The sequence below is a fragment of the Typopeltis vanoorti genome, chromosome 2 (genome assembly GCF_054136105.1).
Source record: "Typopeltis vanoorti isolate ZY-2024b chromosome 2, IOZ_Tvanoo_1.0, whole genome shotgun sequence".
NCBI lineage: Eukaryota > Metazoa > Arthropoda > Arachnida > Uropygi > Thelyphonidae > Typopeltis > Typopeltis vanoorti.
In genome coordinates this window covers 59543731-59565263 of record NC_143550.1, presented here as the reverse complement: position 1 = coordinate 59565263, position 21533 = coordinate 59543731, and the positions used below count along the sequence as shown (strand labels likewise).

The window sequence follows — 21533 nt, the reverse complement described above, 5'->3', positions numbered from 1 at the left end:
CATATTCTGCCCTATTTTTTTATTTTTATTTTCCCACAAAGACATGTGACAGGGTTCCACACGATAAACTGATATCAAATTGCAGCACATGTGTTTAGATGTCAGGTTAGTGAACTGGATTTGGGATCTACTGTCTGATAGGTATCAGAAAGTTGTGTATGTGGGAGCAGTATCAAGGAAGCAGAAGATTAAAAGTGGGATCCCACAGGGTTCAGTACTGGGACCTGTATTATCAGTGGATTCAAGGAGTGGTATGATAGACTTTGTGTTTCGTATGATGGGCCTCCCACGCTGTCTTGTGACTCCACGGAGGCCTGAAACATAATAATAATTAACACAGAAGGGAACCACACTGCTATGGTACAGTTCTAACCATTAGTGGAAAATCTTCAAAATGAACTGATAATAGGTGACTATATGGTTGGTTTAGTAGTCATGTCTTTAACAGGGGCGTGCCAGTAGTGTCCGGCGGCTGTGTGCAAAACTTTAGTTGGCGCCCCTATCCCCCCCCTCCAATAAAAACATCACTTTAAAAAAAACGTTTTTTTTTTTTTTTTTTTTTTTTAAGTATTTCCTCCTCTTTGGCGCCTTTGCTATTATGGCGCCTGTGTGCATCGCACACATTGCACATATGGCCGGCGTGCCCCTGGTATTTAATTAGATGTTACAGTTGTACATGGTGAAATTGTGTGGCTGCAAAGCTAAAATCATAATTTTACTTTACTCTTTTTCATTTAGAGTAAAAGCTGAATATACTGTATTTCCTAGAAAATTGTAAGATATTGAATGCATATATTTTACATATTCTTAATATGCAGCACGAGGCTTTTGCATTAATAGAAATACAAAATATACTATCCAGTTTATTATGGGTATGATATTTATATTATAAATATCTAAAATGATGCACCAATAAAAGAGAAATGCAGCATTTCAGAGCAGAGAATTAAACTGAGTAAACATAATATGACTTAAGATAAAATTAAGAAAAGTTAAACTAACATTGTATTGCATTTAGCATAAGTTGCATACAATAACTTTAGAAGGTTTGTTCAAGATATAAAGTACATTCTCACCAATTTGATGTTACGCTTTGCCATCTTGTTGTTTTTAGAAGGGGAAGTGCTTATACCACTGACTTGCAGTAATAGTTGAAATGGAAGATCGAAACACACACACACATACATTTATTTTAAAATAATGAGTAGCTTAGCTTAATGAAACACACTGAATTGCAAAGCTATTTATGACTACATTAATAGCATTTAAGCACAAGTGGTCACATCACAAACTTTTAATATCTGCTTGGTATAATTGGTGGGCTTAATAGCACAGTCACTATCACTATGCTTACTGATACCAGTTTACATTCTTTGATGTATTGCTTCACTCCTTGCATGTGCAAACAGTAAAATTTATGGTCTGAATAGTTGTGCAGTGCTACTGCACCTCATTTTATTAATGGGAACCACAATCTGTATAATATTTTGTACAAGTTATGTCATCTTGAAACAGATGTAGATATAGCAAATGATAGGATAGATTTGAATGGGTTTGGTGTTGGGTAACAGGAGGAAGATGAATACGAGGTTGAAGATGTTGCTGCATTAGCACAAGATGATGGAATGCATAAAGGTGAGGATAAGACAGGTAGGAATGGAAATCAGAATCAGGGAAATGGGAATGGTCAGACTGAAAAGAGAGAGAGAGAGAGAGAGGTGTGGTATAGCAGCTAGAATATAGAATGTTAGTGCTAATAGAATGACCCCAAAGACACAGGGATTGTAATGTTTGTACACAAATGTAAGGAGTATTCGAAACAAGGTAGCTGAATTTGTTGCATTGATTGAGTTAGTATGCTCAGAGATAATTGGAATATGTGAAACTTGGTTGTCTGAGGAGGATGTGATGTTGGGAATAGAAATTGAAGAATATATAATTTTCTGGAAGGATAGGAGTGTGAAAAGAGGAGGAGTGCTGTTAATGATTGCAGAGAAATTGTGTTCACAAAATGTGAAAATTGATAGTGCATGCAAAGATTCTGAATCTATGTGGTGTGAAGTTCAAATGAATAGGCTAGTATATCTGATGGGATGCTTTTATAGACCAGAGAATGTAGAGAGTACTGATTGTGAAATGTTTAGGCAAATTGGTTGAGCATGTAAAAAGAAGGTAATCCTGATGAGAGACTTTAATTACAGGAATATAGAATGGAAGGAGGAGATAGGATATGGGAACAAGGAGAGTGAGTTTGTTGAATTTCTGAGAGATAAATATCTCTCAGAAATTGTGATTGAAGCAACTAGTGATAATTTCACAACATGTAGTTGTTAATGAGTTGTTGACACTGTCACCGGTTGGTGAGAGTGATCATAAGGTACTTGTTTGGGAATTGGTATTAAGCACTGGTCAGATCACACTTGGATTATTGTGATCAAATTTGCTCACCTGGTTTTCAACATGATGTGGAAGCATTGGAGAGAGGTCCAGAGACAAGTGACTAAGTCAATATCAGGACTTTGGAATGCTGACTATGGAGAGAGGTTGAAGAAATGTGGATTGCAGAATTTGTTGAATAGGATGAAAGAGGTGATATGATAGCGACATTTAAGTTAGTGAGAAGATTTTATTGGATTAATCCAGATGAGATTATAAGAAGAGTAGAAGGTGAGAGGGGGAAAAACCAGGGGACGTTCCTGGAAGTTGTGTAAGAGAGTGGTCAGTACCGTCGACAGGGTGTAGCATAGAGGTAGTCTGCCTTACGGTGCGGCTTAATAAGGGCGCTCGTTCAGCCATACTGCAGTAGGCAGCATCGCTACGCTCACAATTCCTGTTAGCGTAGCAAGTGCGAAAAGAAGTTTTTCCAAGTTTAAACTGATTAAAAATTATTTGCGAACAGCAGTGACCCAAGAAACATTGGTTGGTCTAACAACTATATCGATAGAGGCAGACATAGCTTATAATTAAAATTTAGAAGAGCTTATACACAGTTTTATTGTGCAATATTCCTGTAGAGCAAACATTTAATTAATATCATTATGTAATCATTTTGCATTAATGTTTCTCTTGTAATAAAAACAAAATAGCAATTGGAGATTTTCTTATATTTTTGTCTTATAATCCATCAGGGGTGATATTTAATTGTTAGCCTCAGGGTGTGATCTAATCTGGCAACAGCCCTGAGTGTGGGGAAGAGGGTTGAGAGTAGATTTTTTACATTCAGTGAATGGAACACATTACTAGAATGTGTTGTTAATGCAAGGAGGGTTAAGGATTTTAAGTTTTGATATGATAAATATGTTTTCAGTTGAATGAACTACCCACGATGAATCTGCTAACTCCATGGCAGAGTGCAGTAATAATAATAATAATAATACAAAATAAAAGCAAATTCATATGTTAATTAAAATAAATAATTACATAAACTAACATAGAATAGGAATATATACAGAAAAAGATAGATAAATAGATAGAGATTGTGTGCGCGTGCGTGCGCACGCTTGTGTGTGTGTTCGTGCGTGTGAGCGTGCTTGTGTGTGTGTGTGTGTGTGTTCGTGTGTGTGAGCGTGCTTTGTGTGTGTTTGTGTGTTCGTGCGTGCGTGCATGCACACACACACACACACACCTACATGTATGGTCTTAGATACTGTAGGAGACAAGGCATCACTTGAACATGTGATGCTTGAATATGTACAGCAAACTACATATCTAAATTTTTTGGCAGTTAGAATGTATGCAACTCAAAGGTTTGTCCATATATATATAATTAATTTTGAATATAAAAGATAAATATAGAGAAGGGCAGAAGATTCTTGAAGGCCAGGTTGCTGTATGTGTTGTATAAGATAAAAACTTGGTAGCTCAGAAAAATTTAACAAAATCTTTTATATCAAGGAAGCAAGCAAGGAGTGACTGATGTAAAGTTTAGACAGAAAATAAAGGCTAAGAGAAAAAATTTAGATCTGAAACACTAGTAGCTAAGTTTTTAGAACTCTTGGCAAAGTCATAACTATGTACTTTTTTTTAGTGTGATAATTTTGCTATTTGGTAAAATATTGTGTCACTAGTACTCTTCTGATGCTGGTGCCCTTATCAACTACCCATTGCTGGAATCTTGCTACACTACTAATATCTGAAAGGGGTGTGGGGGGGGGAGAAGTAAGCTTCAGAAAGTCAAAGAAGAATCACTGCAACAGTTAGTAGTTTCTAATTGTGGCAATACTTAATAATCTAAAATGCTTATGGAATTTCTTTTTAGCTATTAGTCCTCAGTTTCACTGCAATCTCTTCATGTTGTGGACTCACTGCATTTTGCAGAAATTCCATTGGTCTGTACTACTTAAATTAATTTTACAAGGATACATAATGGTGTGGAGGCTTTACAGGTTTCATTATAACAATATGATTTTAGTAGTCTTGTTGCCACATTCCCAAAAATCAAAGTATTTGACTGGTTCAGAATTGCTAGCTGGAATTGAAACATGTCAGTGATCAATGAGATTAGTAATGTAGTGGTAGTCCGAGGTCATCATGTCCTCTTATAGGAAATGCAAATTTATGAATGACACTTTAAAGAAAGAGTTCAAATTTATTAAGAAAATATTACTTCAAGATGAACATGGATTATAGTGTACTATCTGTGGACAAAATTTTTTGTGGCCCACATCAGTCAAGCTATTACTGGCAAATCCAGCAAATGTGTGAAAATGTTGAATGGAGGCAGTCGATGCTAGACGGTTGGGGTCTCTTTTGTCTTCTGTAATTGGAACTGCCATGCATGCTTATGCTGCCTCAAAAACAAAGAACTGCTATTATTATTATTATTATTATTATTATTATTATTATTATTATTACATGACACCTCCAGGGAGTCTAAGGACTCATTATTATGGGAGGGCAATCTACTTTACTTAGCTAAATACATCTCACCCTCTCCACTACTACTTAATTCTCCTGCTATAAGTTTAAATAAACAAAATGCAATAAAAAAAACTTTTCTTTTATAATTGAAATCAAAATAGCCAAGTTGCACTCCCTCATAAAATATTGAATTAAGAGGATAAAAATTTTATCTTTTGTTTTTACTTTTATAAGCCAAAATATAAATAAGTGAAGTCTTCATGTAATTTTAGGATAATCCTGAGGATTTGCAGTCTATAGATAGCTGTGAATATATATGGGAGGCTGGAGTAGGATTTGCTCATTCTCCGTCACATGTACCTCAGCATGACTACAACAGAACTGAGCTCTTGAAGTTGCTACTTACTTGTTTTAGCCAAACCATATATTTGCCTTCTGGTGGTAAGCATATTTTCAAGTAATTTTCATTGAACACATATACCTTTATGAGTTACCTTGGACTTAAAAAATTATGTGAAAATATAGATTAATTTCTGTGAAGCTTATAGTAGGAACTGAACTTTTTTTCCCCCATATTTCATAAAAATTTATTGCTAGAAGATGGGTTCTTGGGAGAATGTTAATTAACATTTAATATCATGAGAATGTTTGTAGAGAGATGTTTTTGTTGCTGTACTATGTAGATTAATATTTCTGAACACCTCATTATCAGATTTTATGTTGTTTGACAATTATGGATAAAAGTTAAGATTAGATTTCTCTTTGTAGGCTGACTTGCACTTCTTGTGGAAGGTATATGGAAGGTAAGATAAGAAGTGTAAGTCATCCAGAGCCTCCTAAATCACCATAAAATATGGTCTCCTCTTTCATTCAAAATACTTCTTATTTGTACATTTCCTAACATTATATAAATCTCAAATCCACTCACACTTAGGATACTGTTTTTACATTTGGAACAGTGCACCAAAAAACCTCTCTAAGAATGCTTAATGCTAACCAGAAAGCAGTCCACTTAATTTAGATGCCTCTTTTCTACCATGGGCGTGCTAAGGATTTTTTTTTCTGTTTTTATTTTTCATTGATTTTATATATATCTTTTATATTTTTTAATTTTTTTATATTTTTTAATTTAATTTAATTTTTTACATAACCGAGAAGCCCTGCTCTTAAGACCAAATATGGAACTTTTTTCAGGCTGCTTCAAGCCTCCAATAAGCAGGGAAGTGGTCTCACACATGGACAGTGAAATTCATCTCTCACCTAAAGACAATCACAAACATCCAGGTCCACAGTGGTAATCTAATTCAAAGCCTGCTGGGTAGAGAGCAGATATGCTAACTGCTTGGCCAATTAGGCTGGCATGTTCATACTAAGGGTTTGAATCCAACCATGGGCAAGGATGATTTGTGAATGTCATTAGATGATAGATGAAGTTCACCTAGTATGAGACTACCATCCTAGTACAGTAATCTACCACTTAGAAAAAATTTATGATTGAAACTTAAACTTATGTAAAATAAATTTATTAGCTGTAAAATTTTTGTCTAAGTATCATAAGCATCCTCAGTACAATAACAACAATGGAACACAATGAAAAAATCACTTTCAAAAATCACCACTAACAGCATCAATAAGACAACAGATGGTCAGTAAATTCCCAATTATTAAAAAGAAAAAAGATTACAGTGATATAATAATCAGGAATTTTCATAAACATGATATAATAATATTTCCCATAAAGGAGATAATCAAAGCCATCAGATCTGTTTTAAGTTTTGTCGATAGAAAGGCCTCACAGCTCTCTTTATATAACCACTTTACAAAGAATCTACTTTTATGTAAAAGTTTAGTGTTCTTCCAATAAACTATATGTTTAGTCGCGATGGCATGTTATGCTAAGCCAGACTGCTCAGGTTCAAGATTATTATTATTATTACCTCAAGACCTCATGGAGTCAAAGACTCATCTGGGAGGTCCTTTTATCACACACATCTCATCATACCGTGTCTTAAACACACTCAAACTCCTTGCAGACACCACACTCTCAGGCAAGGCATTCCAATCATTCACAACTCTGCACAAAAAAAACCTGCCTCTCATTCCCCTACTCACACCCTCTTTATACAGTTTCCAGGGATGACCTCTGGTTCTCCCATGATCTCCCACTATTCTCTGTAGAACTTCTCCACCATTGATCCTATAACAACCCCTTACCAACTTATAGGTCTCTATCATATCTCCCCTCTTCCTCCTGTTCACCAGACTTTGCAAATTACATCTTCTCAATCTTTCCTCATACTCGACATTCCAGAGGTCAGAAACTACCATAGTCAGTCGCCTTTGGACCCTTTCCAACATCTCTTCATCCTTCTGAAAACCCGGTGACCAAATCTGGGCACAATAGTCCATGTGTGGCCTAATCAAAGCCTTATACAATGGAACAAGAGTCTCCCTACTTCTACATGTCAGTGTCCTCCGCATCATTCCCAGAAGCCTTTGTGTTGTCTTCACAATTTTGGTGATGTGTCCCCTAAATTTTAGATCCTTATCCACTATCACCCCAGATCTCTTATTTCCTCTACCTTCAACAATATATTCTCACCAAGCATAAATTCTGCATCCCATCTTTGTTTCCAAATTTTAAAACCTTACATTTTGCAACATTGAACTCGCATCCCCATTTTCGTGCCCAATCACTCAACTTATTCAACTCTTCTTGTAAGGCCACAACATCTTCACTACTCTGTATGGTTCGTCCCAGCTTTGCTTCATCTGCAAAAAACTGAATATCTCCATCCAAATCTTTGCCAATTTCAAGATACTGGATATAAGATGTATGGTCTTAATAATGGATGGCTGCAGATTTGCCAGACTCTCCAAAGTAAGACAAACCATAGCAGCAGGGGGGGATCTGATAGACACCTGGAAGGTTGAGTGGAGGAAGGAAGAAATCTTCCTGTCAGTAAAAATTAAGGATGCCAAGAAATATCTAAGTATAAGCAAACAAAGTTTGTGCATGAAGTAACTTCATGACTAGGCAACTCGTACATAGAGGCTAATGACTTCACATCACTTGCCTTGGTATCCCATAATGCAAAACACATATCCTTATGGATCTGGTCTTAATGAAGATGAATATTCGCCTGAAAACAATAAAAATTAAAAGAAGTCAACCCCTGAAATGGAATCTGCAAATGGTACAAAATCCAATAGTAAAATCAAAATTTAATGACAGTGTTTCAGAACTGCTGTTTGCACAGTTGCAAAACGAAAATGAACCCTCTCAGTGGAATAGACTACAAGCAACTATCATAACATCTGCTAAAAACCACATCAATAAACAAGAAGAAAGAAAGAAAAAACCATGGATAACACAAGAAGTAATCAACTTTATCGATGAAAGAAGAACACGGAAAAGAGGAGCAAATGAAGAAGAAAGATTAAGATATAAAACATTGGATAAAAGAATCAAACAGTTATGCAGAAGATTAGGCAGTGCACCGAGATAGAAGAATTAAAAAATAGGAACAAAACCAGAGAAGCATTTCTGAAAGTGAAAGAACTTCATGAAAAGGCAAAACGTACAGAGTCTAATAACATCAAGGACAAAGATGGAAACATAATCATTGATAAGGAAAAATAAATGGAAGATGGGTGGAGTATTTATTAGATCTCTATGATGATGATAATAATGGTAACATGATAGATGATTCATGACACCTTAAGTTAAACGTAACAACAGATACCACTCTACCAACAAGAAAGGAGATAGAACATGTAATTAAGAATCTTCCTAATAATAAATCCCATGGGTGCGATAATATCCCGGCTTTGCTGCTGAAAGCTTTGAATGGCAATAATAACAACTATTTAATGGAATCCATTCAGGACATCTATAAAATAATGAAATTACCTGAAGTTTTTACAACATCTATCTGCATACCAATTCCAAAGAAAAATAATGCACAAAATTGTAAGGATTACAGAACTGTGAGCCTAATATCCCATGCATCTAAAATTATTTTAATCATTGTTAACAAACACATTGAAAGAGCCTTAATCGGTGAATTAAGTGAAAAACAGAAAGCTTCAGAAGAGGAATGGAACCTTTAATGATATCCTGGAACTAAAAATATTAATAGAAAGATCACTTGAAAGAAATAGGAACATTTACATGATTCATAGACTTTCAGAAGGCCTTTGAGCTGGTAAAACATAATAAAATGTTCAGTATATTAGATAAATTAGACATAGAAGAATCATGTACTTAAGATTATAAAAATGATTTAAACCAAACAGAAAATGCAGCTGTTTAACTCTGAGGCTTCTGTAGTGAAAATAAAAAGAGGAGTTGGACAAGATTGTATCCTTTCACCAAATCTATTTAATATCTATAGTGTGACAGTGATGATAAAGACTGAAAAACAAAAAATAGGAATTAGTATCAATAGTATAAAATACAGCAATCTTAGATATGCTGATGATACCATTCTAATAGCAGAAAACAGAAACAAATTAATCAAATTACTGCAGCTACTAATTGAAGAAGGTAAAGAATTTGGATTAGATATAAATGCAAAAAAGACCAAATTTATGAAAATCTCAAAAGAAAACAGATCAGAACCAGAAATATTCATAAACAATATGAAAATTGAACATACAACTGAATACAAATATTTAGGCACCTACTTTACTGCATATGGAAAGCAAGTTAAAGAAATAAAAATAAGAACAGCCATAGCTAAAGATGCCTTCTGGAAAAATAAAGATCTGCTCAGAAGTTCTGTGGGTATCGAGACAAAGAAAAGAATGATAAGAACATTAGTGTGGCCAATTTTCACATATGGAAGTAAGACCTGGATATTCAAGAAGAGAGAAGACAACAGATAATGGCCTTTGAAATGTGGTGCTATAGGAGAGCTCTGAAAATCTCATGGACAGAACATGTGACAAATACAAATGTCCTACAGAGAATGAGAACACAGAGATCTTTATTACAGGAAATGATCCAGAGAAAGATGAGATTGGCAGAACATGTACTTGGAGGTTCAGCAGGACAAAGGATACTATAAGCGCAATTGATCAATTATTCACCTTAAGACAACTAATGGAAAAGATGCTAGAGTACAACCGAAGTTGCTATATAAATTTCATAGACTTTCATCAGGCATTTGATTCAATCCGTAGAGAACTATGAAAGAATTTGGAATTCCCAACAAAACTATAAGAATAATAAAGAATCTATATGAGAAATCTGAAAGTGCAGTACGGGTGGAGGACACCTTAACCAACTGGTTTCACAGAGTGAGTGGATTAAGACAGGGATGCAATCTGTCACCAGACCTGTTCATTCTTTCACTGGAAGAAACAACTAGTAAGGCCTTAAACTAAGAAGACTCTGGAATCAAAATATATAGGAAAAATATAACAAACTTAAACTTTGTAGAAACATTTACTTGCAAGCATGGAAGATCTACAATGAATTTCTGATAAAATAAAGGAAGAATATATAAAATTTGAATTAAACCTAAATATAGACAAAACAAAAATTATGCAAATTGGAAAAAGAAACACCATTCTGAAATCAATAGTAAGAAACTAGGGCAGGTAGAAAACAGGAAGTGAATGCTGGAATCTCAATAAAGCTGAAGAGAAAAAATTATTAACTACTGAAATGGGTTGGCTAAGAATGGTGAAATTACAAAAGATATAAACAGATGAATTTGCCAAGCATCTCAAACTTTTGGACAACTAAATAAAATATAGAAGTCAAGAGACATCAAAAAAGTAACAAAAGTAAGAATGTATGAGACAGTGGTCCTCCCTATACTTCTCTATGAAAGTGAATGCTGGAATCTCAAAAAAGCTGAAGAAAAAAATTATTAACTACTGAAATAGGTTGGCTAAGAAGATTACTTGGATAGACTAAGAAACGAAGACATAAGGAAACGACTAAAACAAGAATAACAATAATAGACAAAATCCAAGAAAGAAGACTGCAATGGTTTGGCCATGTGACCATAATGGGAACAGAAAAATTACCAGCTAAAGTCCTGTATACAATGATGGAAGGTAAAAGATCCAGAGATTAGATTGCCCAGAATTAGATGGATAGACAAAATAAAAGAGGATCTGAAAACCAAATCACAACAAGAGACACCAAACTGGACAGAAATGTTCGGACTCTCCAGGGACAGACAGAAGTGGAAAGAGTTCATTCGGCCTCATCATCATCATCATCATCATCATCCACATAGATAATGGAAGAGAGATGCCAATAAATATTTCTTGGCATCTTTATATACATCTTATTATATACATTATAACATGTATATTATATCATATTATATACATCATAGAAATTACATACATCACATTATCTCCATATGGATGATGCATTTTTGAGAAGTGATCACTCAATAATGAAATCAATTTTTTCTTCTGCTTTCATCACTTTCTTACCATCAGCATTCCTTCAAGTTATCCTTTCACTGTGTAGCAGAAATTTACTCTTTGAGATTTCCTCTGCCCTTCTTGGCTAATTCCATCTCATAATCTGATTTTGCCTTCCTCACTTGCTGATTACTCTGCTTATTGGGCTTTGTACTGCTCATCAACTTGCTTATAACATATTCTTTACATTTTATTTTTTTAAAGCTCCTGCTTGCTTATTCTATGCATTCATATTTCTTCCACTTGATATATCCTCCAGGCCCTGGGTATGCAGTTATTAAACATCCCTTGATCTTTTCTCAAGCACTACTCACATCCTTTGTTTTCAGTTTCATATGCCATGACACTACTGCAGTCTGCCTGCTGAGTTTATTATAACCACCAGCTTTGTATTTCCACATATGCACCTTAATTGAAAATTTCATATGTTGTTCAGCAATTCCACCCAAAACAAGACTGTATGATCACTCTCTCTCTCTTTCTCTCTCTCTCTCTCTTTCTCTCTCTCTCTCTCTCTCTCTCTCTCTCTCTCTCTCTCTCTCTCTCTCTACTCAGAAGCAAACTGGTTACCTTTTCTGGTGGTTAATTTTCAAGCATTAGAAAAGTGTCAGAGTGGTTAATTTTCTGATGCTGTCACCAGATCTAGCCCTCTCAAACCCCAGGTCCCTTCCATCACATGCTGTTATAGGTTATTATTTCTTAATAGAGTAATTCTTTAAGGGCCAAAGCTAGATAATTGAAAGGAGACTTCAACATAGCCTTTTAAGAATGCAGAGAACTAACCAGGACTTCTGACTTAATGTTCAATCCTCACCATGATCTCTACCTTGTTGCTGAGTATCTACCTGTATACTGAATGAGGATGGGTTGGGCAGTTTGGGATTTAGCTAATCAAATTGTACTCTATGTTTATTGGCTTAACAATAAACATAGAGTACAATGATGGTACAACAAATGATGATCTCACAATAGCTGTATAATTCTATTTCCTTCCCGACATGTACCCTTTCCTCCTCCCAGTCTATCACCTACATTTTCTTTTGTACCTCTTGGCCTATAGCAGCAACAAATAATATATTTGGTCCTGTTGACTTTTTTTTTTCTTGCACCATATAGCTTTAAAGGAAAGAAAGGAAAAAGATAAAAGAGAAAATAAATAACTGCAAATGAGAAAGATTACATGGAGAATATCAGAAGCAATGCCAAGAAGTACATAAGATGTTAAGCGCTCCACCAGAAATGACAAGAGAAACTACTATCAGCTGTTGGCTGAGGATGCTCAGAGAGCGAATGATACTGGAAATCTTGGAGAAGTTTATAAAATTATAAGACAACTTGGAGAAATCTATCAGATGAATGAATGTGGGGTTAAAGATAAAAATGGTCAACTAATAACTCAAGAGCAAGAAGTCTAACAAAGATGGAAAGATTACTTTGAAGAATTATTAAATGTTAAACACAACTCCAAATATCGAATCCCCTTTTGAAGAGATGCTAAATCAATTCGAATTTCATGTAAACATGGGATGGATCGCAGTGTAAGAAATCATGGAAGCAATCAAGATCCAAAAGAATAGAAAAGCAAGTGGAAATAATAACATTAGTGCTGAACTGCTCAAAGCTGACCTAAAAACATCAGCAACTATACTGTATAAACTGTTTAATATCATATGGGCATCTGAGAAAGTACCTGGAATGAATCACAAACAGTCAAAATTCCAAAAATCTTACAGAATGCACTAGTTGGAGAGGAATCAGCCTATTGTCAGTACCATCAAAGATCTTCATTAGAATCATAATAAGCAGAATAAAAAATAGCATTGAGAAAATTCTGAGAATAGAACAAGCAGGCTTTAGAAATGGAAGAAGCACATTGAATCAAATTTTTATTCTTAGAAACATAAAAATGAACAGTGTTGAACTAAATTCAACTATGTATCTCAGTTTTATTGATTTTGCCAAAGCTTTCGACATAGCTTTGGCATAGACAGAGAATGTCTGTGGAAAATCCTGAAATTTTATGGATTTCCTGACAAAATAATAAATATTATAAAAGATTTGTATGATGAAGTAAAGGACAAGTTCTATTAAAGGGGACAGCTTCTGAAAGTTTTTACATCAAAACTGGTGTTAGGCCAGGTTGTGTCATGTCTGGAACACTTTTCATCATTGTCATAGATTGGATAATGAGGCATACCCTGAAAAACCTGAAAACTGGAATAAGATGGAACATTGACACCACATTAGAAGATTTGGACTATGCTGATGACATTGTACTACTATCATCTAGCTTTCAAGACATGAAAATTAAGACAGCAAATTTTATTTAAATTAAGGGGATATTAAATCCCACATAGTTTTAAAACCGAATAAGAAACTCAAAGATTGGAATCAGAGAGTTTCTTGCCGAATATAGTAAACTATAAAGTATCGGCGAGCACTGGCGTGAGCAAATGCAAGTCACCCTAGCACTTAGTGCAATACCGGAAGACTCGCAGCAAAGTCGGTAAATTCTGATCGCTATTCTTAGGTATTTTCCATAATGTAAAAACACATTTCCTAGGAAATGTATGCTGTTATTACATTATGGTAGGGCGGTCACTACCCAGACCGGTTTCAGCCTTTTTTGAGGCTTCATCAGTGAGTAGCTAGACCTAATACCAAAGTGTATAGCGAAAAGAACTTATATACTCTGTGATACGAGTTTCCAAACAGGTGCAACCATTAAGTTACTTAAGTATAAAGAGCTAATAAGCTTCATTTCGGCAATGAAAACATTATTTAAATTAAGGGGATATTAAATCCCACATAGTTTTAAAACCGAATAAGAAACTCAAAGATTGGAATCAGAGAGTTTCTTGCCGAATATAGTAAACTATAAAGTATCGGCGAGCACTGGCGTGAGCAAATGCAAGTGACCCTAGCACGTAGTGCAATACTGGAAGACTCGCAGCAAAGTCGGTAAATTCTGATCGCTATTCTTAGGTATTTTCCACTACGTGCTAGGGTCACTTGCATTTGCTCACGCCAGTGCTCGCCGATACTTTATAGATTACTATATTCGGCAAGAAACCCTCTGATTCCAATCTTTGAGTTTCTTATTCGGTTTTAAAACTATGTGGGATTTAATATCCCCTTAATTTAAATAATGTTTTCATTGCCGAAATGAAGCTTATTAGCTCTTTATACTTAAGTAACTTAATGGTTGCACCTGGTTGGAAACTCGTATCGCAGAGTATATAAGTTCTTTTCGCTATACACTTTGGTATTAGGTCTAGCTACTCACTGATGAAGCTTCAAAAAAGGCTGAAACCGGTCTGGGTAGTGACCTCCCTACCATAATGTAATAACAGCATACATTTCCTAGGAAACATGTTTTTACATTATGGAAAATACCTAAGAATAGCGATCAGAATTTACCGACTTTGCTGCGAGTCTTCCGGTATTGCACTACGTGCTAGGGTCACTTGCATTTGCTCACGCCAGTGCTCGCCGATCCTTTATAGTTTACTATATTCAGCAAGAAACTCTCTGATTCCAATCTTTGAGTTTCTTATTCAGTTTTAAAACTATGTGGGATTTAATATCCCCTTAATTTAAATAATGTTTTCATTGCCGAAATGAAGCTTATTAGCTCTTTATACTTAAGTAACTTAATGGTTGCACCTGTTTGGAAACTCGTATCACAGAGTATATAAGTTCTTTTCGCTATACACTTTGGTATTAGGTCTAGCTACTCACTGATGAAGCCTCAAAAAAGGCTGAAACCGGTCTGGGTAGTGACCTCCCTACCATAATGTAATAACAGCATACATTTCCTAGGAAACGTGTTTTTACATTATGGAAAATACCTAAGAATAGCGATCAGAATTTACCGACTTTGCTGCAAGTCTTCCGGTATTGCACTACGTGCTAGGGTGACTTGCATTTGCTCATGCCAGTGCTCGCCAATACTTTATAGTTTACTGTATTCGGCAAGAAACTCTATGATTCCAATCTTTGAGTTTCTTATTCGGTTTTAAAACTATGTGGGATTTAATATCCCCTTAATTTAAATAATGTTTTCATTGCCGAAATGAAGCTTATTAGCTCTTTATACTTAAGTATTAAGACAGCAAAGTTGAGGATACTGCTAAACAAATGTAGACTTACACATCAATGAGAAGAAAACCAAAATATTAAAAATCAACAGTGAAAAGAGTGACCCAATCTTTATAAATGGAAATCAAGTGGAAGTGACAAACACTTTTAATTACCTCGGAGCAACTGTCAACATGGAAGGTGGTACCAATGAAGACATTGCAATAAGAATAAAAAAATCTTGCTAAGCATTTAAAACTTTACGGAAAATTTGGAAATCATCCAATATAAAAACAAACTTAAAGGTGCAAATTTTTAACTCAACTGTTAAATCTGTATTACTTTATGGAAGTGAATCATGGAAATTAACCATCCAAACAAAATGTCTTCGCAGAATTCTCAAAATTTACTGGCCAAATAAAATCGCAAATATTGAAATTTACAACAAAACCAAAACCAAACCCATTACAATAGAGTTAAAGAAACACAGATGGACATGGATAGGCTATGTATTGAGAATGCCAACATCAGAACACACAACAATAGCATTGACATGGATGCCTGATGGTAAAAGGAAGAGGGGAAGCAAAATGACATGGTGCCAGATGGTAATTGAAGAACGAAACAAACTAGGATGGTCGAGCTGGGGGAAAGCAAGAGAAGCAGCACTGGACCAAACAGGATGGTATGCTAAACTCATGGCCTCATGCACCATATAGGTGTAAAGAGCAGTAAGTCAGTAAGTGAAGGTGATTATAGATGTATTTTTTGTGTTCATCTATGTGGATGATGGCTGATCTACCTGTCAGTCCAAAATATGTCACCCCTTGCAGAAACAGGGAACTTTATAATGTTATATCCACGTGTTTCATTTGGTATTGTGCTGCCTGTGTGTGTGTCTGTTAGTTTGTACATGATGAAGATGTCGCAGTCACTGAGATGAATATAAGAAGAAATAAAAATAGTTTTTAATCCTTTCCCAGTGCTGTTAATGCTATATCATTTTGGAAGTTTAACACTGTCTAATACTGGTTATAATTATATAGGACTACTAAGATCATGTGAAAAATATATTATGCTTCTTAACTGTGTGTTCTGTTTCTCTGATGGAGTGTTTTCAAAAGGAAAAAAACCAAAGTTTCCGAGAATTCAAACAATGTCATCACTATACGAGACCAGCTAAATGAACATGACGTCATTTGACAATCCCATATGAATTCATCAATCCTAGATAAGATTCAAACATGGGTCTTTCCAGTATGACAGTATCTTTCCATGAAAGATACTGTCATTCTTCCAACTGCACTACAGAGATGCTTCAAGTATAGGTCACAATTAATAGTTTTGATTAGCAAGGACACAGTTTTAACCTGGATAATTCAAGAACAGTCCTTTCAGCAGAAGACTGTATAAAATAAATTTCTTCAAATAAGATTTTTTTTTTTCATTTTAATTTAGATGTACGAAGTAAATCTGATGAATACATGGACTTGTATGATACTGTATAACTGATGGTGCTTGAATGCATCTGTTTGTCAGGTGTCTGGAGAAAGGTTTGTTCATCGAAAAAATGGAAGTGCAAAATCACAGAAATTAAAGCATTAAGGGTGATGCAAGTGAACATGTGTGCAAGAATCCTTGAAGTGAGTGAGTATAAAAATGAGAAATATCAATGAATGCTGAATGTAGTTTTTCATATCTGAATGAAAGAGTGCCTGTGGGTCCAAAATGATATTGCAATTCATGTACACTAATGTCAGTAGCATCAGGAACAAGAGAAGTAGATTCTTGTCACTCCTAAAATATCTTCTGCAGTTTTATTGAAGGCTTCTTTACACTTTTCCCAGTTGGCTTCAATCTTATTTTCCTCATAATTTTCATTTGATTCTTCCAAAACTGAGAATCTATTCTTCAGTTCATTGGTAAATTTCTCTTTTATTTTCTTTTCCTTCAGTTTATCAATGTTATATTTAATTTTCTTATTCTTTTTTAGTTTTTAATTTCTTGCTAGCTTTAATTTAACTCTTGCGGTTAGGAGAAAATGGTCTGAAGCTGCATCAGCTCCTCTTTTAACCCTTACATCTTGTAATGTCCTCTTGAAAGTATTACATATAGCAATGTGATCGGTCTGGTTTTTTGTTTTTCCATCGGGGGGAGATCCATGTTAGTTTGTGAATTTCCTTATGTTTAAAGATACTACCTCCTATAATGAGGTTATTTAATTCACAGAAGAATGTAAAAAGTTCTCCGTTTTCATTTTGCTCACCACTTGCTTCATTTCCTATAGCACATTCATCCTCTGTCTTTCTTTTCCCTACTTGAGCATTCATGTCTCCCATCAAAATTAATAAGTTATGTTTAGGGACTTTATCAATCACTTTTTTGGAGTTGTTCATAGAATTGTGCTTTCTCCATTTCTTCAGCATCATTTGGGGTGCATATACTTGTATGATGGTCAATTTCATGAACCTGGAGAAAAATCTATCTTTAATTATTCGGTTATTTATTGGGTTCCATTCCATCAGACTTTTCCTTACTTTCTCACTTACAATCACTGCAACTCTTTTCTCAAGTCTTTCATCATCTCGCGAATACAATATGCAATATTTGTTGGTTGTTCTTATCTCACCAAAACCTGTCCATCTTGTTTCAGCAATTCCTAAGATATCAAGACCGTATTTACTCATCTCGTTGACTATCTGCCTAGTTTTTCCAATTTGGTTCATTGTGCGAACGTTCAATGTTCCAATTTTAAATTTAATTTTAGGATGAATGATTGATTTCATCCACAAGTGAGGGTCCATGAGGCTTTTCCCCACCTGCATCATAGATGTTGGCTCCCCTCTAAAGTCCTGTAAATATTCATCTGTTGGGAGATCACATGTGATAGCACTCTGCCCCATGGGATTTCTTGCTTCACTCATGGTTTCTGTAATCATGTTTTTTTTTATGAGGATGGGTGATTAGCCTATCACTCAACCTTCCTCTTTTAACCGGGCTTAGGACTTGCATAGGGATGAGCATACGCTCCACCTATGGCAAAGTTTCTACAATCACCCACTATGTTTAATCTAGTCTTGCTGACCATGCATCTGATACCATCAATAGGATCTTCTGAGAAAAAAATACCAACCATTCTTCATCACAGTAATAAATAAATCATATCCAGCAAAACCTGGATATGATTCAGATCACCTGTTGAAAGAATATGGATATGAAGTGCAATTTGACCTTATGTCCATTAGAAGGTGTGATAATCCTTCACACTGAAGAGAACACTTAACCAGATTACCTCGCATACATAGCTACATTCAGTTACCAATAGCAAGAAACACAGTTGCTAATCATTAGTCGGTAACAGGAATCTAAGTTATGTTAGACTAAATACCTACAAGATATATTTATTTTTGCTACTTGTTTTGTTGCATAATTATAGTTTTTAATGCCATTGCAAAATAAGAGATCCTTTCACACTTTCTTCACTTAATATTGCATCCCTTTGGAAGATCAGTGTCACTATAAATTTTTTTGCTAATTATTGTAGTCCCCAATACATTTTATTCTCCTAGAACTTGATTCAAGATAATTATTTTTGTCAAACAATTATTTTATAAATTCATGAAAATCCGAATCTTAAAATAAATACATCCTCCATCTGTTCCAAATTAAGTTTTCTTTATTTTTTATTCATAATCTTAGTTTGAAGGTTTGCACTTTTACAATTTTGCTTTATAGAGAATCATACATAAATCTTGAATCATATTACACAATGTAACATGTAGTTCTTTGCACTTCAACTTTCTTGATTTTCCCTAATCATTCACTACAAATCGAAATAAACGGTGGATGAAGTCAACTGTTATATACATATTTTCTTCTAATTTTGATATTATGCAGCAGTTTTGAAGTAGCAATACTTTCCCTGCAGTTTGTCATTCGAAACATATATAGGTGCATGGGTCAAAATCGGTGTAAGAAGAGCTCCGGATTGAGATAAGTTATTCTTGAAATAATTGATTGTATATGAGTATTTGTTTGAGTAAGAGCTGCTATAAAAGTTGTGCGCTACTAGTGTTATTAGTGTGTGGAATAATTTGCCTAAACTTAGTTACGAATTCATTATTATTAGACCTTAGAGTAGTAACCAGCACAGAAAACATGGCGGCGGCTTTGTCATTCCATGACTTCAGTCGTTTTGTTAAGTGTGAGGTGTGCTATATGTATTCTTTCGATTACATAAATGATTTGTGGATGTTTAGGGTGGATGGAAGGAGGGTGTGTGTGCTAAGTGTGACCTAAACGAGGATTTGATGAATGCTAATATGAAATTGATGACAGAAAGTGTTTGTAGCGAGAATGTCGCAGGGAAAATGAGTGCACATTCGAAAGAGAAGGATAGTGTGAAAGAGAGGCAAAAAAATGTTAAAAAATCAGTTAAAAAAGAAAACGAGTGATTTGAAAACCGTAATGGACGGTAAAAAGGACGGAAGTGGTGGAAGGAAACGAAATTGAGAGAATGAATGAAACCGGAAATAGCGTGAAGCAAGATTTGAAAGTGGAAGAAATCGAAAGAATGAATGATAGCGAAAGTTGGATGCATGGACTGAAAGTATGGAAACTCAAAAGAATAAATGAGAGTGAAAGTGAAAAGAGGGGGGTCCAGAGTTAGAAAATTAGAAAGATTGAGTGATAGAGAGAATGTGACGCGAGATTCGGAAGTTGGATTGGATTGGATGAGGAAAGAAATTAAATGGATGTGGAATGAAATTAAGAAAATTAGGGTAAAAATGATTAAAGCAAATCATGATGGCACGAAAGAGTTAACAAAAGATGAGCGAGTGGCGTTATATGGTGATTCCATTATTAAAGGTGTGCTGGATGATAGGATGCACAATGTATGTTTTTCAGGTGGTAAAATGAGTAGAGTGATTGAGGCATTGAATATGAGGAGGGAGCGAGCAAAGGAGTTGATGGTTTTAATAGGTACGAATGATTTGACATAAGATAAAGAGCACATCAGAATGGATATCAGGAGGCTGCTTAGAAGGATAAAAGAGAATAGTGTGACAGGAAAGGTAGTAAGCATGTTGCCTAGCTATGACTGTGGTGAAATGAGGTGGAGAGCAAGGATTATGAATGATATGTTGGCTGAAATGTGTGAAGAGAGGGGAGTAAGTTTGTTAATGTGTGGAATGAGTTTGAAGGAAGAAGTGAACTGTATGGGAGTGATGGACTGCATTTGAGTGGTTATGGAATGAGTCGCTTGGAGAGACTGCTGCTGGAAGGTAGAGAAGTGAGTAGAGAGAATGAATCAGATCAAATGGGAAGTGATGTGGAAGAGCAGGAGAGTATGACAGGGAGATTGAAGAGATTGATATGAATGGGGAAGTGAGTGGCATGAGTATACAAAATGAGAAAATGGGTGTGCAAGAGGAGCAGGGAAATGGGGAGGCTCAGGGTGAACAGAGGGTACACAGCATGAGAAAAGGTGGATGCTTCAAGAGGAGGTGAGCATGTGTAGTCAGGAAAGGAATGGGATGACCGGGGATCAAGAGGAAACGGTTGAAATTGAAAAGGGTTTTAAAATGAAGCAGCAGAAAGGGAAATGGCCCCAGTCGAGCATAGAGAGATCACATCGAGTGAGTGGTATCAGTGGAACTAGCTGCAGATCCAGAAATGTGCTGTTGTGTTTGTATTCAAATGCTAGAAGTATAAGAAACGAGGCAGATGAAATGGTTGCACTAATTGCGTCTGTTCACCCAAAGATTGTTGGAATAAGTGAGACATGGTTGGAAGAGGATGACATCCTGACAGGAATAGAGATGTAAGGGTATGATGTGTTTCGTGAGGATAGAAGGGGTAAAAAGGGAGGGGAGAGTGCTATTGATGATAGAGAAACAGTTACGTCCATACAAAGTAGAGATGCAAGAGTGAAATAGTGCCAGTGGTTTTGAGGCAGTATGGTGTGAGATAGAGGTGACTGGAATCAAATACTTGGTTGGATGTTGTTATAGACCAGGTAATCTGGATGGTGGTGATAGTGAAATGTATAGTCTAATTAGCCAAGCAAATAAGAAAAGAGTGATTATTATGGGTGATTTTAATTATGGCAATATAGACTGGAATGATGAGATAGCAAC

The 21533-nt window shown here is 35.4% G+C and overlaps 1 protein-coding gene across 1 annotated transcript in view; it reads left to right on the top strand.

Moving 5' to 3' along the window:
* The window catches only part of LOC150109067 (protein HID1), a 423878-nt gene that overhangs the window by 146512 nt on the left and 255833 nt on the right, over positions 1-21533 (top strand). The window contains exon 6 of the mRNA XM_090405286.1: positions 5133-5301. Within this exon, the coding sequence (XP_090261412.1) occupies positions 5133-5301 (169 nt within the window). The remainder of the gene's footprint in view (positions 1-5132; positions 5302-21533) is intronic.